At 41.6% G+C, this 20207-nt stretch overlaps 1 protein-coding gene across 1 annotated transcript in view; it reads left to right on the forward strand.

Moving 5' to 3' along the window:
- RTKN2 (rhotekin 2) overlaps positions 1–18410 on the forward strand; it is a 192750-nt gene extending 174340 nt beyond the window's left edge. Inside the window, exons 11-12 of the mRNA XM_073596259.1 lie at positions 14750–14857; positions 17289–18410. Coding sequence (XP_073452360.1) covers positions 14750–14857; positions 17289–17833 — 653 coding nt within the window. The 3' untranslated portion in view covers positions 17834–18410. The remainder of the gene's footprint in view (positions 1–14749; positions 14858–17288) is intronic.
- The last annotated feature ends 1797 nt before the right edge of the window (positions 18411–20207 follow it).

Raw genomic sequence — 20207 nt, forward strand, 5'->3', positions numbered from 1 at the left:
GCACCAGAGGGGGCAGTGTGTACAGGGAGGGGGAAAATAGCTGTATGGGCAGGGGGGTAACGTGTACAGGAGTCAGTGTGTCAGAAGGACGGGGGGGTTATTTGTGCAGGAGGTGGCAGTGTATACAAGGAGGGGCATAGCTCTCAATCATTCTGGATTGGCGGGGCCATCCTGAAATTTCAAGTAAATCCCAACGTCCAGCAAATCCCGCCTGGGGTCCAGTGCGGGAACATATTCTGGAACTTGGTTCTGCTAATTTGACTGGCTGGGGCAGGCTAGCGCAGGCACCCAGGGCACCTGCGTTGTCCCATCCTAATTATTTTAAAGTTCTTCATTTAGGTAGGCTCAGACAGTGTGTAGGCTCTCTATCTATTTTCAGTGTACACAAAATCATCTGTAAAAGGAGCATTTTTTTTTTTTATTGTGCTGAGGTATATACAGTATGTGTCTGTTAGACTCTTGCCTGTGGCACAACAATCAAAGTGTATTTTGTAAGTGCAAGAAAGCCTGGGTTTTGTTTAGCCATGCCCATTAAGCCCCTCCCACTGTAAACAGTTTGGCTAGTCAGGTTGAGCACCCATGGGCTACACCCACCCACTCTAAAGTGGTGAGGTATGCCGCCTTCCATTCTGGACATAGTAGACTGCTTTTTCTTCTGACGGATCTTAGTCTCCCCCACCATTCTACAGTGAATTGCTGGAGCCTTGGTTTAGATTTTCAGGATAAGTTCACTTTTTTATAAAAATAAAAAATACTGAGTGCACATTTTTGCAGATAAAAATATGCATTTATTTTATTTTCTAAGGAGCCTGCAGAGCATTGCACTGACTATCAGCAGATTGCAGGTGCAGTGCCAGGCTTCTGCAGACTTTAAGTATTACTGCCTTGCCCGTACCTCCCGTACAGGCAAACTGTTACAGAATGTCAGGAAGATCTTTGAACTACGAGATCGCTCACGAACTTGACTTTGAATTTGGCCTTTATTGTTAATGTGAATCATGAATGGTTGCAACCCTAAGCCTATTGCAGTCTGGGTTTTTCATATGGGAATAATTTTTTTGCCAACATTTCTTTATGCTGCATTTCTGTGTTGCCCTTTTCTGTTTCAGTGTTTCTAACTTGGGTTTGGTGTTCCCTTCAAACTTGTTTTTCCTGGTTGCTTTTGCTAGCTGCTCAGATCTCACCACAATCAGCAGCTATGAACTCTCTGTACTCCCATGGCATTCCAAAAGTCGGTTCCCTCATTACGTTTTTGTAATCTTGCTGCCCAGCTGTGATAGCCCTAGCAATCTGACAACATAAAGCTTGCCAACAGAGGGATGTGGGGATGGGAGTCTGAGTGAGTGTGCTCACGCATATTCTGATGGAATATCATAGCATACTTCGTGCCTCTGGGTATTTCTGGATTGCAAGTCTTCCAGAACTAGAATTGTGCACAGACAGCTCATGATGTTGGCCAGAGTTTATAAGACCTCCACTGCTCACAGTGCATGATCTGTGACTGAGCCTGTGCATACTGGATATGGAAACTTGTTTGACCTTAGGATCTCTCAAAATGAAAGCTTATGCAGTCTGGACCCAGAAAACACATTGGGTCACTTTCTGTCTTTAACAGACCTAAACGTTTAACTTTATTCTTTTTGATCCTCTGTAAGCTCTCCCTTCAAAATATAATTTGCTCCAGTTCTGTTGTTGCATCTGGTGCTGAGCCACAGAGCAGATATTGTCTTCAGAAAATGCAATGGATTGATTCTTGGGCAAGTACTATTATTCTCCTCCAGATTTTTTATTACAAAGGAGTACCACGATTGCTACAGTGACATAGTAAAGCAGGGTGAATAAGGAAATGGCACCCAGTTTGCAGAGTGTTACTATATACCAGGGATATGCAATTAGCGGACCTCCAGCTGTTACAAAACTACTAAGTCCCATCATGCCTCTGGGTGTCATGCTTGTGGCTGTCAGAGTCTTGCTATGCCTCATGGGACTTGTAGTTCTGCAACAGCTAGAGGCTGTTAATTGCATATCCTTGCTATATACCATGGCAACCTAACTACTGGCATTTGTCCAAATCATTATTGGTAATTTAGTGCTGAAATATGTAATTAATCTTACTGAAATTTTAAAGGCCACCTTTATCTAGACAGACCTTTACTTTTCAAAATACAGTACTAGCTCCCTTCCAGCCATGCTGGTCCAATGGCATCATGACCTCAAACAAGTGTGTAGAGCAGGAGTTCTGAATATTTTGATCTTCATGCTTGTTCCAGGTCTATCTCAAAGTATCAGTCAAAAATCGCCAGACAGCTAGTACTTTCTGATGAAGTTCAGCATGGCAGCTCCTATATTTGTCGCTGTACAGATTTCAGTAAACTGAAAAAGAAACGCAGAGGCTGCTATCATTGGCCACTTTTTGAAATACTTTTGTTGACTGTTGCACAGTCCAGCATAAGTGGTTAATGGGGGTTATATGTCCACCAAAACACCCTGAAGAAGTCCTGATAACACTGACCCTCTGACTTCAGTACTTTCAGTCATTGATCTGAAACAAGTTTTCAAATTTGGAAACTCCAATATTGTATACGTTCTTGTTCTGGGTAAGTGACTCAAAATAATAAAGCCATTGGGACTAGCTTGACAACCAGGCAACTAGCATATGCAGCACTCATCAGGCTCCTCTCAAGAAATGTTTGCTTTAGGTGTTTTTTTACAGTATATCCAGAAAGAAAACGGTGCCTGGTTACTTTGATGAGGATTTCTTTGCTTCTATTGTCGCTAAGAATTGTACGTTTTCCATGCGATCGCCATTGGGGGAATATGTACTGCTGCCAAGTAATTACTTTGCTATACTTTGTACATGTACTAGGAAGTCTAGTCCAGCAACAGATCATTTCCTATTTCTTTTTCAATTTCATGTTTTGCCATCTTTGCACATATTGCACCATAACAAACTATATCTAAACAAAAAAAATCCTTGGTTAGGTTATGTTTCTCTACAGCTGCAGACCATGAAACAATAAAATAGGACTAACTGTTTTGATATGCCAGTGTTTTTTTTTGTTTCTGCCTTGTGTTTAATATACATTCAATGGGGGTAACACTAGATAAGGAAATAATACATTTGTGTTAATGACCTGTTATAGGCAGCTGTCAGCACCATAAGAATTGGATTGGAACAGCTGTTAGACAAGTTCCTGACATTCCACAACAGCTGCCTGCAGATCACATAAATCATGAAAACAAATACATATTTAAAATTGAATAATGTTGTAAAGCCCTGTAGTTTGTTTATAGCACAGTATTCTAATCATATGATTTTACACATTGCGTAGCTCAATATTTTCAGTGGAATAATGTTTCCTTAATGTCTAAAGTTCACAATTATCTAAAGCTAGCATTTTTTTTCAGTATATCTAAAGCCAAAACTGTTTTTACTGGGGAATGGTTTAGACCCATCAAGGTTTATTTTTCTTTTGCCAGTTGTATCCTGTTGGGGTTATTTCACTTCACTGAAGCCAGCCATACATGGATAGAAATTCGCCCGTTTCAGCAGGGACCAGCTGAATTTTGATCCACGTTATGGGCAGGTTGGTTGTACAGAAGTTAATCTATCAACCTACTTCTGTACAACCAGCCTGTGGGAAACTGTCTACACAATCAGTGCCACTGGCTATGGCGGTAGCGTTGATCAGTGTATTTTGAAGGTGGGGTGGTTTCCCCACCGTCAGAGTACAAAGGTTCAGCAGGAGATCAGATTTTTTATGTTTCATTCAACCTACTGGTTGAAAAAAAAAAAAAAAGTATGAGCCTTTCTATTTTTAAACCACTTCATAACAGGCAATTTTTTGCTATTCAGCAGTGCGCTAATTTAACTGGTAAGTCATGCAACACTGCATGCAAATTAAATGTACACCATTTTTGCAAACCTAGAGCTTTCTTTTGGTGGTATTTGAACACCACTGGGTTTTTTTTTTTTTTTGCCCTATAAAGCAAAGCAAAAATAAAACAGAAAATTTTGAAAAAAAACCCTGACTTTTTTTCTACTTTTTGTTATAAAATATATCCAGGCATTTAGTAGGAGGCATTGAGAGTTTTTCGAATTTCACGATTTTTTGGAAAATTTAAAAATTTAATCAAATTCGTTTTTATTTTTTTGTTTTCCCCCCAGAAATTTGTCTTGTCGGGTTTTTTTTTTTTTTTTTTTTTTTTTTACATTGTACTACACTGTCACCAGTGCAGTACAGCGAGGACATATGACTGGTGTAGCAGTGATAAGGGAAGACAGTATGTAAAAAATAAGGTTACTGTATTTTTGTTTTTATTTAACTTTTTTTTTTTTTTTTTAATATCCTGTCATCAAAGTGATTCATTGTCACCATAGTGACACTACTACTCTTGGAATATCACGGATTTTTTTTTTTTTTTTTAACCACTTCAGCCCCGGAAGGATTTACCCCCTTCCTGACCAGAGCACTTTTTACAAATTGGCACTGCGTCGCTTTAACTGCTAATTGCGCGGTCATGCAATGCTGTAACCAAACGAAATTTGCGTCCTTTTCTTCCCACAAATAGAGCTTTCTTTTGATGGTATTTGATCACCTCTGCCGTTTTTATTTTTTGCGCTATACACGGAAAAAGACCGAAAATTTTGAAAAAAAATGATATTTTCTACTTTTTGTTCTAAAAAAAATCCAATAAACTCAATTTTAGTCATACATTTAGGCCAAAATGTATTTGGCCACATGTCTTTGGTAAAAAAAATGTCAATAAGTGTATATTTATTGGTTTGCGCAAAAGTTATAGCGCCTACAATCTAGGGTACATTTTCTGGAATTTACACAGCCTTTAATTTATGACTGCCTATGTCGTTTCTTGAGGTGCTAAAATGGCAGGGCAGTACAAAACCCCCACAAATGACCCCATTTTGGAAAGTAGACACCCCAAGGAAATTGCTGAGAGGCATGTTGAGCCCATTGAATATTCATTTTTTTTGTCCCAAGTGATTGAATAATGACAAAAAAAAAAAAAAAAATTACAAAAAGTTGTCACTAAATGATATATTGCTCACACAGGCCATGGGCATATGTGGAATTGCACCCCAAAATACATTTAGCTGCTTCTCCTGAGTATGGGGATACCACATGTGTGGGACTTTTTGGGAGCCTAGCCGCATACGGGGCCCCGAAAACCAATCACTGCCTTCAGGATTTCTAAGGGCGTACATTTTTGATTTTACTCCTCACTACCTATCACAGTTTTGAAGGCCATAAAATGCCCAGATGGCACAAACCCCCCCCAAATGACCCCATTTTGGAAAGTAGACACCCCAAGCTATTTGCTGAGAGGCATGTTGAGTCCATGGAATATTTTATATTTTGACACAAGTTGCGGGAATGTGACAATTTATTTTTTTTTTTTTTTTTTTTTTGCACAAAGTTGTCACTAAATGATATATTGCTCACACAGGTCATGGGCATATGTGGAATTGCACCCCAAAATACATTCTGCTGCTTCTCCTGAGTATGGGGATACCACATGTGTGGGACTTTTTAGGAGCCTAGCCGCGTACGGGACCCCGAAAACCAATCACCGCCTTCAGGATTTCTAAGGGTGTACATTTTTGATTTCACTCTTCACTGCCTATCACAGTTTCGGAGGTCATGGAATGCCCAGGTGGCACAAACCCCCCCCAAATGACCCCATTTTGGAAAGTAGACACCCCAAGCTATTTGCTGAGAGGCATGGTGAGTATTTTGCAGCTCTCATTTGTTTTTGAAAATGAAGAAAGACAAAAAAAAAAATTTTTTTTTTCTTTTTTTAATTTTCAAAACTTTGTGACAAAAAGTGAGGTCTGCAAAATACTCACTATACCTCTCATCAAATAGCTTGGGGTGTCTACTTTCCAAAATGGGGTCATTTGGGGGGGGTTTGTGCCACCTGGGCATTCCATGGCCTCCGAGACTGTGATAGGCAGTGAAGAGTGAAATCAAAAATTTACGCCCTTAGAAAGCCTGAAGGCGGTGCTTGGTTTTCGGGGTCCCATACGCGGCTAGGCTCCCAAAAAGTCTCACACATGTGGTATCCCCGTACTCAGGAGAAGCAACAGAATGTATTTTGGGGTGTAATTTCACATATTCCCATGGCATGTTTGAGCAATATATCATTTAGTGACAACTTTGTGCAAAAAAAAAAAAAAAAATTTGTCTCTTTCCCGCAACTTGTGTCACAATATAAAATATTCCATGGACTCGACATGCCTCTCAGCAAATAGCTTGGGGTGTCTACTTTCCAAAATGGGGTCATTTGGGGGGGGGTTTGAACTGTCCTGGCATTTTATGCACAACATTTAGAAGCTTATGTCACACATCACCCACTCTTCTAACCACTTGAAGACAAAGCCCTTTCTGACACTTTTTGATTACATGAAAAAATTATTTTTTTTTGCAAGAAAATTACTTTGAACCCCCACACATTATATATTTTTTTAAAGCAAATGCCCTACAGATTAAAATGGTGGGTGTTTAATTTTTTTTTTTCACACAGTATTTGCGCAGCGATTTTTCAAACGCATTTTTTGGGGAAAAAACACACTTTTTTACATTTTAATGCACTAAAACACACTATATTGCCCAAATGTTTGATGAAATAAAAAAGATGATCTTAGGCCGAGTACATGGATACCAAACATGACATGCTTTACAATTGCGCACAAACGTGCAGTGGCAACAAAATAAATACATTTTTAAAAGCCTTTAAAAGCCTTTACAGGTTACCACTTTAGATTTACAGAGGAGGTCTACTGCTAAAATTACTGCCCTCGATCTGACCGTCGCGGTGATACCTCACATGCATGGTGCAATTGCTGTTTACATTTGACGCCAGACCGACGCTTGCGTTCGCCTTAGCGCGAGAGCAGGGGGGACAGGGGTGCTTTTTTTTTTTTTTTTTTTTTTTTTTTTTTTTTATTATTTTTTTGCTTTTTTATCTTATTTTAAAACTGTTCCTTTCATTTTTTTTTTTTTTTTTAATCATTTTTACTGTTATCTCAGGGAATGTAAATATCCCCTATGATAGCAATAGGTAGTGACAGGTACTCTTTTTTGAAAAAATTGGGGTCTATTAGACCCTAGATTTCTCCTCTGCCCTCAAAGCATCTGACCACACCAAGATCGGTGTGATAAAATGCTTCCCCAATTTCCCAATGGCGCTATTTACATCCGGCGAAATCTAAGTCATAAAATGCTCGTAGCTTCCGGTTTCTTAGGCCATAGAGATCTTTGGAGCCACTCTCGTCTCTGATCAGCTCTATGGTCAGCTGGCTGAATCACCGGCTGCATTCTCAGGTTCCCTGTTGAGACAGGAGAGCCAGAGAAAAACACGGAAGACGATGGGGGGGGGGGGGCATTCTCTCTGCTTGTAAAAGCAGTCTAGAGGCTAATTAGCCGCTAGGATTGCTTTTACATGAAAGCCGACCGCTGGCTGAAAAGAATGATACCAAGATGATACCTAAACCTGCAAGCATCATTCTGGTATAACCACTCAAAGTCGTGAATGCTGTACCTGAAGACAAAAATATGGCTAACAATAAAGCACAGTAAACGGTAAAGTATAAAAAACTGCATACCTGAAAAGCAAACATGATAAAACATAATAACAATAAAACATTGCAGAATAGAATACAGTAAAAAAGAGCAGAACAATAGAGAGAATAGAGAGAGAGAGAATAGAGAGAGAACAATAAAACGACAACTATTATTTTTTATTTTATATTTTTGTTTGTGTTTTTTTTTTTTACACTTTTTTTGTAACTGTACCTTTTGTAACTGTAACCGGTTCCAGGTTCGGGTCTCTCAAAATGCGATGGCATCTTGGGAGACCCTGTGAAAGTGTGTCCTAGTCTGTGCAATGCTGTACCCTACGCTAATACTCAGCTAGTGAATGGTAGCGTTCAAAACATTCACCAATGCAAAGACCAGGATTGTCAGGACAGGAGGGACAATAATAGCGGGTGTCACGCCTATATCCGCGCTTACTGCAGACACGACATCTTTTTTGGGGGGTTCGCTGGGTAGGGGTACTCGGGAGGACATAAAAATGCCTCTCATGCAGCCGACTGCATTTGGTTGGGGATGTGAATGGGGGAAGTACGGGCGCTGCAGAAGTGGTGGGTTCCCAATTAGGATTGGCGAATGCAGCAGGAAGGGCACTATGGGCACGACGGGCCTGTGTTTGTCTTCTTGGTGGCAGCGGGACACTACTTGTGCTTGCCACCTCACCAGCTTGAACTGCACTTATGGGACTCGCCACGTCACCAAGTGTTACTGCAGTGCTGGTTTGACTACGACCGGGGTGTACTAGGCCGCTGGCGCTTGCCAGTTCACCAAAACGCTACCAAAAAAACTGTTAACGATCGCAGGGATCAGGCCTGACTCTGCGAACGCTGCAGTTATGCGTTTAGTGTTTTGTAAGTGACAGTGATCGATCGATACTGCACTTGGGTGGGCTGGGCGGAGGGACAAAACGCAGGTGCTAGCAGGTATCTGGGCTGATCCCACTAACACTGCGTTTTTGGGAACCCTAAACTGCTGGGGATGCTAGTATAGATCTGATCGGATCAGATATTGATCAGTTCAGATACTATACCACTAAGGGAGGTGTACGGTGCGTGCGTGGGTGTTAGCGCTACTGGCACTAACCTGACGCTGCCTGGGGCTGGTGCTTGCCAGTTCACCAAAACGCTACCAAAAAAACTGTTAGCGATCACAGGGATCAGGCCTGACTCTGCGAACGCTGCAGTTATGCGTTTAGTGTTTTTTTAAGTGACAGTGATCGATCGATACTGCACTTGGGTGGGCTGGGCTGGGCCAGGCGGAGGGGCAAAACGCAGGTGCTAGCAGGTATCTGGGCTGATCCCGCTAACACTGCGTTTTTGGGAATCCTAAACTGCTGGGGACGCTAGTATAGATCTGATCGGATCAGGTATTGATCCGTACAGATACTATACCACTAAGGGAGGCGTATGCTGCGTGCGTGGGTGTTAGCAGTACTGGCGCTAATCTGACGCTGCCTGGGGCGACGCATATCACCGCCGGGCGATCAGGGGGCTAAATCTTTATTCGGTAATAAACGGCGGGTGCCCTGACACTATAAAAAATAAACAAACTAACCAGCGTCACCCGTAACGGTTATACGGTGATCAGTGGTGAAAGGGTTAACTAGGGGGCAATCAAGGGGTTAAAACATTTATTAGGTAGTATATGGGGGTCCCTGTCGCTATAAAACGCTGACGGCGAACCTAAATATTTACCTCACTAACTAGCGTCACCAGCGACACTAATACAGCGATCAGAAAAATGATCGCTTAGCGACACTGGTGACGGGGGGTGATCAAGGGGTTAAAACTTTATTAGGGGGGGTTAGGGGGGTACCCTAGACCTACAGGGGGCCTAACACTCACTGCCCTGACACTAACTGTCACAAACTGACACCAATACAGTAATCAGAAAAAAAAAAAAAAAAAAAAAACCTGCTGGTGTCAGTTTGTGACAGGGGGGGGGGGGGGGATCGGGGGGCGATCGGGGGGGGGATCGGGGTGTTTTGTGTGCCTGGCATGTTCTACTGTGTGTGTGTGTGTTGGTGCACTCACATTTCAGTCTTCTCTCCTCGGCCCGGAACGGAAAATACCGAGCCGAGGAGAGATGACATCATTTCCTCTGCCTCTGTGTACAATACAGAGGCAGGGAAATGATCCCATTGGCTGGGAGCGATCGCGAGGGGGGGGCCACGAATGGATGGCCTCCCCCTCACCTCCGATCGCCGGGGGACATTTGCCGACCGCCGCAGGCACCGGGGGGGGGGTCCGATCGGACCCCCCACCCGCGGGCAGGCAAGGACGTACATGTAAGTCCTTTTGCCTGCCCGTGCCATTCTGCCGACGTATATAGTCGTGCGGCGGTCGGCAAGTGGTTAAACACCGTCTTTTCTTATATAGCGATGATTTGTGATGAATGGGTTTCCCATTCATGAACAGCTTGCATTTGATTTTGATCTGTGATTGGCTAAGCTAATCACATGAGACAGTAGCCAAGTACCATGTGATTGCTTTGGGCCAATCGCAGATCATAACACTGAGCAAGCTGTTCATGAATGGAAACCATTCATAACAGGCTGTTTACATTGTGATCATGTGATCGCTACGACCATTCCTAGTGATCACATGAGCCCAGTTACCCATTATCGGTAACAGTGATCACAGGTCAGGTACCCAATCCAAAACTAAAATGGTATTGGCTGTAGTATTAAAGTGTAGCTGGGGAGGTCTCCCTTCATCTACTGTATGGACACAATGGTAAGTGGGAGGTAATCTTTGCAAAGTTGGAAAAATTGTCACCAAGAGAAGTTCCTCTCAAAATTTTGGATTTTCTCTCAAATTAACCATTTGCTGTCTCTGGCAGTTTTCAAAATTGGCATGTTGTGCTTGAAAATTACCCCCAAACCTTATATATTTTCCAAAAGCGGGGTCTCTAAATAATAAAATGTAAATTTACAGGAAATACACTGAAATGAATTTTAGTACGCACAAACACAATATAATACCCAAGTAAATAGAATAGATACCAAACATGTTAAGACTCAAAACTGTGCGCATCCAAGACATGGTGACAAACTAGGAGTACCTACCATTTTTCACGTGTGGTGAATTTAAAGCCATTACAGGTTATCAGTGTAGAGTTAATCATAGATGATGGCCCTAGAATTACTCTGATGTCTGTGGTGCAATCACAGTAGGACGTGTGTTTCTATATAAGTGCGTGGGAGGGGGGGGTGGCGGCGGCGTCAAGTGTGCTTATGAATTTTGGTATTTTAGTTAACTCTTATTTATTTTATTATATTTTTCTTAACACTAGTAAAAGCAATCAGGTGGTTGTAAAGCTACCCAGACCACTATTACTAAACAGCTGATCGCCGGCTGTAAAAAAAAGATACTAAGCTCCTCGAAGTGGCATCCATGAGCTTGTTATAACCACTTGCATCCAGGATGTTTTCATACATTCAGCAGACAGCAATTGGTTAAGTTCTGGTGGCAATTACCACTAGGACAAATACACAGGATGATTCTCCCCAGTGGGGACATTAAAAAGAACAAAGCAAAAAAAAAAAAGCACAAACCTGTCTTCCCTTTTTATCCCTCAATATCATTTTGGTTTTTGATAGGAGTTAACATAAGTTTTTAATTAGTGATTTCCTATATCTGTGTTTTACGTCCCCAACAGCTCTACTACATTTATAGGTTCATACAGGCATTCACTTGTAAAAATGTATCTCAAGTTGCAATCAATAGCTAACACTGGATAAATGCAATTACTGCTGCACCTTCAAGTCAATGCCGAATATCTGGGATGACTTGAATTCAGAACATAAAATGCAGTAGTTTCATTTTTTTTTCCTATACTGAATCAATACTTAGGTTATCTTGCAACACCAGCAGGGAAAATCTGAAAATTATAGCTCTGACATCAGTTGAAAGGAGGGTCTGCACTCTGTTAATGTACTATGACGAGTGATAAGCAAGCTAGACTCTTCTTTTCCTGCGACCTCATTTAAAGGAACCTTGAACTTGAAGAAATACTGTGCATTTTGGTTATGGGTGAGCATGTGAATTAATCAAAAATAGAAATCTTGACAAGCTGGTTTGGGGTTTTCTCTAGTTGGTCCTGGTGGCTAAATGGAGGAGCAAGGAAGAGAAGAAAGGTGAGTCTAAGCTGCTTCAAAGGTAAATGCAGTCTGCATAAGCAAGGGGTCGGCAACCCATCGATCTCAATCCACCTGCAGGTGACAGGTGAACCGATTCCTGTGCCGCTGACCCCTGCCTTCTAAGTGCCGGTCCTTGCCTTTCCTCCCAACTGGTTCTGCTGCACTGCCCCATCCCAGTCTCTCTCTCCCTCCCACCTGCTCCACTGCGCTTTGTCTGTGAGCGGTCCACCTCTCTCTCTCTCCCCATCCCCCTCCAGCCTCCTCCCGTGCTGTGACCAGTGAACAGGGGAGACCGGGAGGAAGCACAGCTCAGAACTAAGGGGGGGGGGGGGGAGACCGGCCAAATAAACTTTTTAAGTTAAACCGCTGGTGATTGGCTGTTAGAACACAGGGTGGTCCTAAGAAACCAATCGCCAGCTTGCTCATATGAAAAAAGACTCTGCCATCTCTCCCGCCCTCTGTCAAAAACTGTGCTGATTACCATTCTCCATTGTGGAAAAAGGTAAGACACTGCAATAGGAGGAAAGGGGGGCCAGAAGTTACTGCTATAAGGGAAAGGGGGGGGGGGGCAGAGTATACGTTTGTGTGTGTGAAGGGGGCAGAAAACACAGTTATGGGCAGGGTCACCCCCATAGCAGTGTCCTCTACCACCCTTCACATCATCCCCCACCTCCCCTGAACCCTGCGTTCTGAGCGCCACGCACTCCTGAACCCTGCATTCTGAGTGTCACGCACTCCTGAACCCTGCACTCTTGTAATACTTAATTTTAGTTCTGAGTAAAAATACTTTATCAAAAAAAAAATTTGGGCACAGACCTTTGACTTCATTAGTGTTGTTCAAGTAGATCTCCATATCTCGAAGGTTGTGTAGAAAAAAGTGCAGCACTAAAGTATATGAAGAAAGTTGTTGGGCACAACTTAAAAAAAAGTGCAAATTAGTGACCATATAATGTGAACAGTGTTACCGTAAAACACATATAAAACAAGAAAATGCTAAATACTGCAAAAAACTTGCATAAATCGCATATAAACCAAGAAATTTCTAATTACTGCAAATAAATAAAACTTGCATAGATCAAGCAAAACAGAGGAATATACAAGGCCAAAAGATATATGGACTGCTACAATAAAAGTGCAAAAATTATGATGATGATATCTAAAGGAAGTTCATAAAAGTGACATATGAATATGTGGCTTGATGTGATTGCTTGACCTCGTGATACCCGTCACCTCTAGTAAAAGGAAGGCTTACCGGACTGCCAGCGCCTCCCCCCCTTAGGGAGGTCAAAGAGTGCGAATTGGATCATAGATCCCCGGAAATGAACTCCAGATCTCCTGGGCCTCCTTGATCTCCCGGGCGTCTCTTGTCAATAACCTCTGTGTCCCGGACGGTCTCTCAATCGCGGTAAGTATCACAAGTGTTCAAAAGATTGTGCACGTCTTGCAAAAAAGCTATGATACTCCAAATAGTGTGATATTGTCTCATCAAAAAAATTATTGGAGTAAATGATACAATGCTGTTTCGGAGCTTCCACAAGTCTCCAATTAGCATAAAAACAGGTTTAAAACAAAGAGTTGCTAGCAAGTAAAAAGTCCTGTATACAGACGTTTAAATAACGATTGCTCATGCACAGAGCATGTGGGCGTGACTACCCGTTTCATCAACAACTGACGTCATCAGGGGTAATCTTTTTGATGAGACAATATCACACTATTTGGAGTATCAAATATTTTTTGCAAGATGTGCACAATCTTTTGAACACTTGGGGTACTTACCGCAATTGACAGACCATCCGGGACACAGAGGTTATTGACGAGAGACGCCCGGGAGATCAAGGAGGCCCAGGAGATCTGGAGTTCATTTCTGGGGATCTGTGATCCAATTCGCGCTCTTTGACCTCCCTGATTAAGGGGGGTCGTTGGCGGTCCGGTAAGCCTTCCTTATACTAGAGGTGACGGGTATCACGAGGTCAAGCAATCGCATCAAGTCACATATTCATATGAAGATTTTTTAGTCACTTTTATGGACTTTAGCTATTAACTATATATATTTTTCATCATCATTTTTGTACTTTTATTGTGGCACATATATATATTCTTTTGGTCTTGTATATTCCTCAGTTTTGCTTGATCTATGCAAGTTTTTTTTATTTTCAGTATTTAGCCATTTCTTGTTTTATATGCCCAACAACTTTCTTCATATATTTTAACGCTGCACTTTTTTTCTTTTTCTACACCTTTATTTTATACCTTTATATCTGGGTTATAGTGTTCAGCTGCTGCATGCCGTTTTTTACCAAGCGCGGATATTAACCTTTTTTTTTAATATCTCAAAGGTTGCCTACCCCTGCTTTAAAGGGTCTCTTAAAATATAATTGCTATTTTGGTTTTAGGTTAACGCTGATAGCTTGAGTTTTCCATTAGCTTTTTTATGTCTGTGTTTCCAGCAGTATAATCTTCACGCTTAGAGGGGTTATAAACCCCCGAGGTGTTTTGCATTAAGGTGAAAAACCTTTTGCAGTGCAGCAGCCCCCCTTTTACTTACCTGAACCTAATCGTTCCAGTGACAGGGACGAGCAGAGCAGCTCCAGTCGCTGTCCGGTTCTGCATTGGCTGGATTGATAGCAGCAGGAGCATTGGCTCCCGCTGCTGTCAATCAAAGGCAGTGACAAGAGGGGCGTGGCCGAGTCCTGCTGTCTGTGTCAATGGATGCAGCAGCAGGACTCGGGAGCATGCACGAGTGCCCCCTGGTAATGGGGGTCTCCATGGAGGCACTTGAGAAGAGGAGGAGCCAGGAGCGCAGCTGGGGGACCCCAAAAGGGGAGGATCGGGGCCCCTCTGTGCAAAACCCTTGGGGTTGTAAAGGTGGGGTTTTTTTTTTCCACTTTTCACCCACTTTTTTTTCTCAAATCTCAAAGGAAACATCTAGCTTGTACTGAATTTTTGTAGCGTAAATGAAAAGGTCTCCCTGCTAACGTTGCTTTTCCTCTCTCAGGTCAGTGGAAGCATTGTTCTGAAGAACTTATGGAATTGGAGATTATATCGCAGCGAAAACCACCATTGTTTTCAACAAAAGAGGCAACTTCTGTGTATCATGATATGAGTAAGTTGCATTTGTTACATAGGTTGATGGTTAGATAGAACTATAAACTAAACTATACTGGATTGTATGTATTTTCATGAACTGCATAATCAAAGCCTTGTGTACTTTAAATAGAAGCCTTCTCCTGCTGCCTGTACACTGACTGCAATCACCTTTTGGGTGTCTAAAAACCTTGCCTCCCCTGTCTTGTACAGCTTCGGTTTCCCCTCTGGCCCTACCTTTGCTTACATAATCCTGGGAGATTCTGCAAGACATTGTAGTCTGTTGAGCAAAGTGAGCCACACAGCAGGTGTTGTTGAACAATGCAGTTTTCTGCATGCAGCATGTTTATTCTTATATGGGTTATTTCCAGCCACAGATTTTTTTTTTGTATTTAACAAGCCAGAAGATAATTATTTGCTATTTCTGTTCACTAGCTTTCTAATATGGCCTGCAAGCGAGAATGCTAGTTCTTAAAGGAGTTGTAAAGTCAGAAGGTTTTTTTATCTTAATGCATTCTATGCATTAACCACATGCCGACTACCCGCCACAGATGTACTGCGGCAAGGTGGCTCGGCTGCGCAAATCTCCGTACCGGTATGGCTATTCGTGCACTAGCTTTCGTGGGCATGCACTCTGATCGTTCAGCTGGGGAGCCAATCAGTGAGTCCGGTGGACTTGATGGCTGCCCGCGATCGTTCCCCCGCAGAGACAGAACGGGGATCTGCTGAAGTAAACAAGCGCAATTGTCAGTTAAAGTAACGCAGTGCTGTATCGCAAAAAAATAGCCTGGTCATTAACCACTTGAGCCCTGGAACCAAGCCCTTTTTTGTGATTCGGCACTGAGTCGCTTTAACTGACAATTGCGTGGTCGTGCGATGTTGTACCCAAACAAAATTGACGTACTTTTTTTTTTTCCACAAATAGAGCTTTCTTTTGGTGGTATTTGATCACCTCTGCAGTTATTTTTTGCGTTATAAACAAAAAAAAGCGACAATTTTGGGGGAAAAAAAGCAATATTTTTTACTTTTTGTTGTAATGAATATCCCAAAAAAAAAAAAAAAACAAATTTCTTCCTCAGTTTAGGCCAAATATGTATTCTTGTACATATTTTTGGTAAAACAAAATCGCAATAAGCGTACATTGATTGCTTTGCGCAAAAGTTATCACGTTTACAAAATAGGGGATAGATTTATGGCATTTTTATTATTTTTTTTATTAGTAATGGCGGTGATCCCCGATATTTATCGTGACTGCGACATTGCAGCGGACACATCGGACACTTTTGACACATTTTTAGGACCATTGACATTTATAGAGCAATCAGTGTTATAAAACTACACTGATTACTGTATAAATGTCACTGGCAGGGAAGGGGTTAATACTAGGGGGCGATCAAGGGGTTAACTGTGTGTTTCCTTCACTGTGTTCTAACTGTGTGGGGATGGGACTAACTACTTGGTAGAAACACACGATCTGTCTCCTCCCCTTTGACAGCACAGGGATTTGTATGTTTACACACACAAATCCCCATGCTGGCTCTCATGCACGTGATCGCGCCTGCCGGCAACACGCGTCGGGTCCCCCCACCGTGCGTGCCCTTAAAGGGGCAACGTACCCCTACGTGATTTTTTGCAGCCATGCCACTTTGCCGACGTATGTCGGCGTGAGCCGGTTGGCAAGTGGTTAAGGGGGTAAATCCTTCCGGGGCTGAAGTGGTTAAGATAAAAAGCCTTCTGTATGCAGCAGCTGCCCCAGCACCCCCTAATACTTACCTGAGCTGTATCTCTGTCCATCGATGTCCACGAGTCCCTCGGCCATCCGTGACTCTCCCTCCTAATTGTCCGAGACACAGCAGCAGCACCATTGGCTCCCATGGCTGTCAATCAAAGTCAGTTAGCCAATCAGGGGAGAGAGGGGGCAGGGGCTGAACGCCAGCCCTGTGTCTGAATGGACACAGGGAGCTGTGACTCGGCTTGGGTGCCCCCATAGCAAGCTGTTTGCTGTGGGGAAACTCGACAGGAGGGAGGGCCAGGAGCAGCAAAGAGGGAGGATCCAGGCTGCTATGTGCAAAACCACTGCAACAGAGCAGGTAAGTTTAACATGTTTGTTATTTAAAAAAAAAAAGACTTTACAATTACATTACGTTCACTCACCCACAGCAACCAAGCATAATTCATCATATCCTGATCTGATATCATAAAGTGGAATTCTAGGGGTCTTGAAGTGTAACTGCAATTAAGAAATGCCCCCTCCCCCCCTTTTTTTTTTTTTTTTTTTTTTTTAAATAAGGCTGCACATGTCAGATAAAATAAAATGGTGTATTCATCCTATCTCGAGCCCTCTTAGGGCTTTCAGGATGGCTGAAAAAAAAAGGGCAACGCTCACATGTTGGTGCAGACATCTTTTCATGTCCTAATATCTGTTAAATGTGTTATAACTATAATTTTAGGTATCGGTTCACCTATGAAGTTTGAGAGCCTAACTGATATACTGCACAGGAAAATTGAAGAAACCAATGGGCAGTTCCTAATTGGACAGGAAGACACTGCTCCACCTTCTTGGGCAGCATTATTTGATGGTAACCACCAACTACATGTTGAGAAGAACATACTTTCTCCACCTTTAAAAGGAGAAGTAGAAAATGTTATTGATGTCAAGGGGAAGAAGAGAAGGGCTCCACCACCACCAAATAAGACACCATATACAGTTGGAGAATCAAAAATCTCGGACCCATCAGACAAGGAGAACATTTGGTCAAGATCAAGCTTTTCTCGCAAGTCTCTTGATGCAAAATTGAATTCCATCATGCAGCAGTTTCAAAGGCCAATGGCCGCCCCACAAAAGCCAGTAACCTCTGATAAAAATATCTCAAATGATGACCAGCTTCAGACAAGCAATGAAGAGTTTTTTCCTTCCAGACCGGTACCAGCACCAAGACAGAAGTCCATAAAAGAACGGTTGGATCCCAGATCATGGCTTCAGATACAAGAGTGACTTCATCCTGCCTATAATTCTGCATGGGGCATGTGTGTGCAAATAGTTTTTAATTGAATTTTTAATTCTGTTTTAGATGTTAAAACTGGAATAATCCACAGAAAATTGACTTTAATTTTCTACAAAGAACTTTATGAAAATAGTTTTATTTTTTTCTGTCCCTGGAGCAATTTGTTACATAGCATAATTGGCTTATTATTTTTAATCGCAATCCTATCCTCGTGTTATTTGTAATGTTCTCAGCCTATGTAGAAGAATTTTTCGAATACCCTGAAAGAAAACTGGGCTCTTAATCTTCAAAGAAAGTTTTCTTTTTTTTTATCATTATCCGCTGGATTGCAGACGGTTCTGCCTCATAATTACACACAGAACACAAAAGTAAAATGTCAGTTTAAGTTGACTCATAGACATAAATTCTTGTCTGTGCCGTCTTGAGCTCAGGCTGCACCATCATTAGCCTTAGTAATAACTTCTATTACAGTTCATGATCTCTACTAATGAAATATAAGAAAATAGTATGCAAGCATGGAATGTAAGAAATGTATTGTGATGGTATTATAAATGTATTATAACAATGGTTGATGATAAAAAGCTAATTTATGAAAACGGTGATGATGCTTATAACAGGCAGTGATTTTTTTTTTTCATTTTAATTCTGTAACACTGGGAAAATGAAGTTAAAGCTGGTTGTTATGGACAGCTGTTTCACTAATTAGAAATCACACAGTGCAAAGTATTCTGTGGCTTTATTTTTTTGCTAAACTTGTGTTTTTTTTTTTTTTTAACACATTGTGTGTAAATCCTTACACGCACCTTTTTTAAAGAGGTAGATATGTCACGCAGTACATCTGTTGCTGTCGTGCTTTTTTTTTTTTTTTCTAACTGAGCAGTTATTTCAACTGACCATACTTATGTTTACCTTTTGGTGATTTTCCTATTTTTAAAACTGTACTTCAAAGTACAGCCCAGTCAAAATAGAAGGCAAATTTTGGCTAAGATGAGAAAGAGTTAGAACTTATGACAGGTTTGTATTGTCTGTGTTCCCTTGAGAAAATTCTGCGCCTTTGTGAAAACCATTGTATCCAGGACAGTGATGGAAAGTCAAACGTTGTACCATTGTCCATGGCACTGGATAGAGGTCAAATCCAATGGGGACTTGGTCCCTCACCCACCCCCATTTTGGAGAGATTTCTACTTACTTCCTGTTGTTCTGGGGGAAAAAAAAATCAGGGGAATCAAATGGAAAAAAACCCAATGGGCTTAAACCACTTTTTATAGGCTAAATCTAGAAGTGATGGATATGGATAGATATATATATATATTATATATCTTGACCACCGTGCACCAAAACACGGCGTGTGATGGTAGTGCCTACAACTTGGCACAGCTGGACCAGACCAATGTTCTTTCATTCTGGGATCTGGTGATAAGGGATCCCTTTTTCTTACTTTTATGTAATGCAGAAAAGATGTTACCAAAAAACAGGGATCTATTTGTCAAAGGTGTGTTGGACAAATGTCATAGTCATTCTCCTATCCATGAAGAATTCTAACAATTTCCTATGAATGCCGGCCATAATAATTTTCCTTAAATACTTAAATCGGGAAAATACTGTATTATGGCCACCAATGGAGCTTCTGATCACTGTATTAAGCAAAATGTTCAGAATTCACAGCTGGGCAAATGCTTGTTACATCCAGCAATATTTTGTTTTTATAAATAGACCTCTTACTGTAGGCTCTGTATTTTCTCATGTGGAATGTACAGAATATTTTAAGTATTATGCCCAGCCAATGTATGATACAGTTAATTTAGTAAGCCTAATTGCAGGAAGTCTTGAATTTATTTTCAGGAAATCCAGATCTGACCTTTTTCAATGGACTGCTTCACTTTGCACCTCACTTAATGAGTAAACTGTATTTGCCTATGTGCTCATTAATGCAATATGTGATTTTGTACAGTACAACCATCCTCTGTGTAAAAGTGGTACAATATAATCAAAGAAGCAGAGTTGATTTGATTGTCATTGTTGCAAGTCTAAAGGTATTGGAACATTCTACGAAGGCCAGTACACGTTAGTCAACAGAGTTGTCATGGAGCACCAATAGATTTCTTCCCCCCCTGTAGGGGGCATGTGTGGATGCTAGCCTTCAGCAACTGATAAAACTAAAAGGGACATAGTTATTTTTTTTTGCAATCAGGGCTGAATGTAAAGGTAAAAATGGTCACACTGAAGTAACAGCCCTATTCTAAAACTGCTGAAACCTACTAGTTCAGTGGAGCTGTATGTTTTGCTGCTTGTAATAACTTCTAATCCACTGGATCAGTTGATATAATAGGATTCCTTCAACTTGATGTGCATTGCATCTCATTC

The sequence above is a fragment of the Aquarana catesbeiana genome, linkage group LG08, assembly GCF_042186555.1.
Source record: "Aquarana catesbeiana isolate 2022-GZ linkage group LG08, ASM4218655v1, whole genome shotgun sequence".
Lineage (NCBI taxonomy): Eukaryota > Metazoa > Chordata > Amphibia > Anura > Ranidae > Aquarana > Aquarana catesbeiana.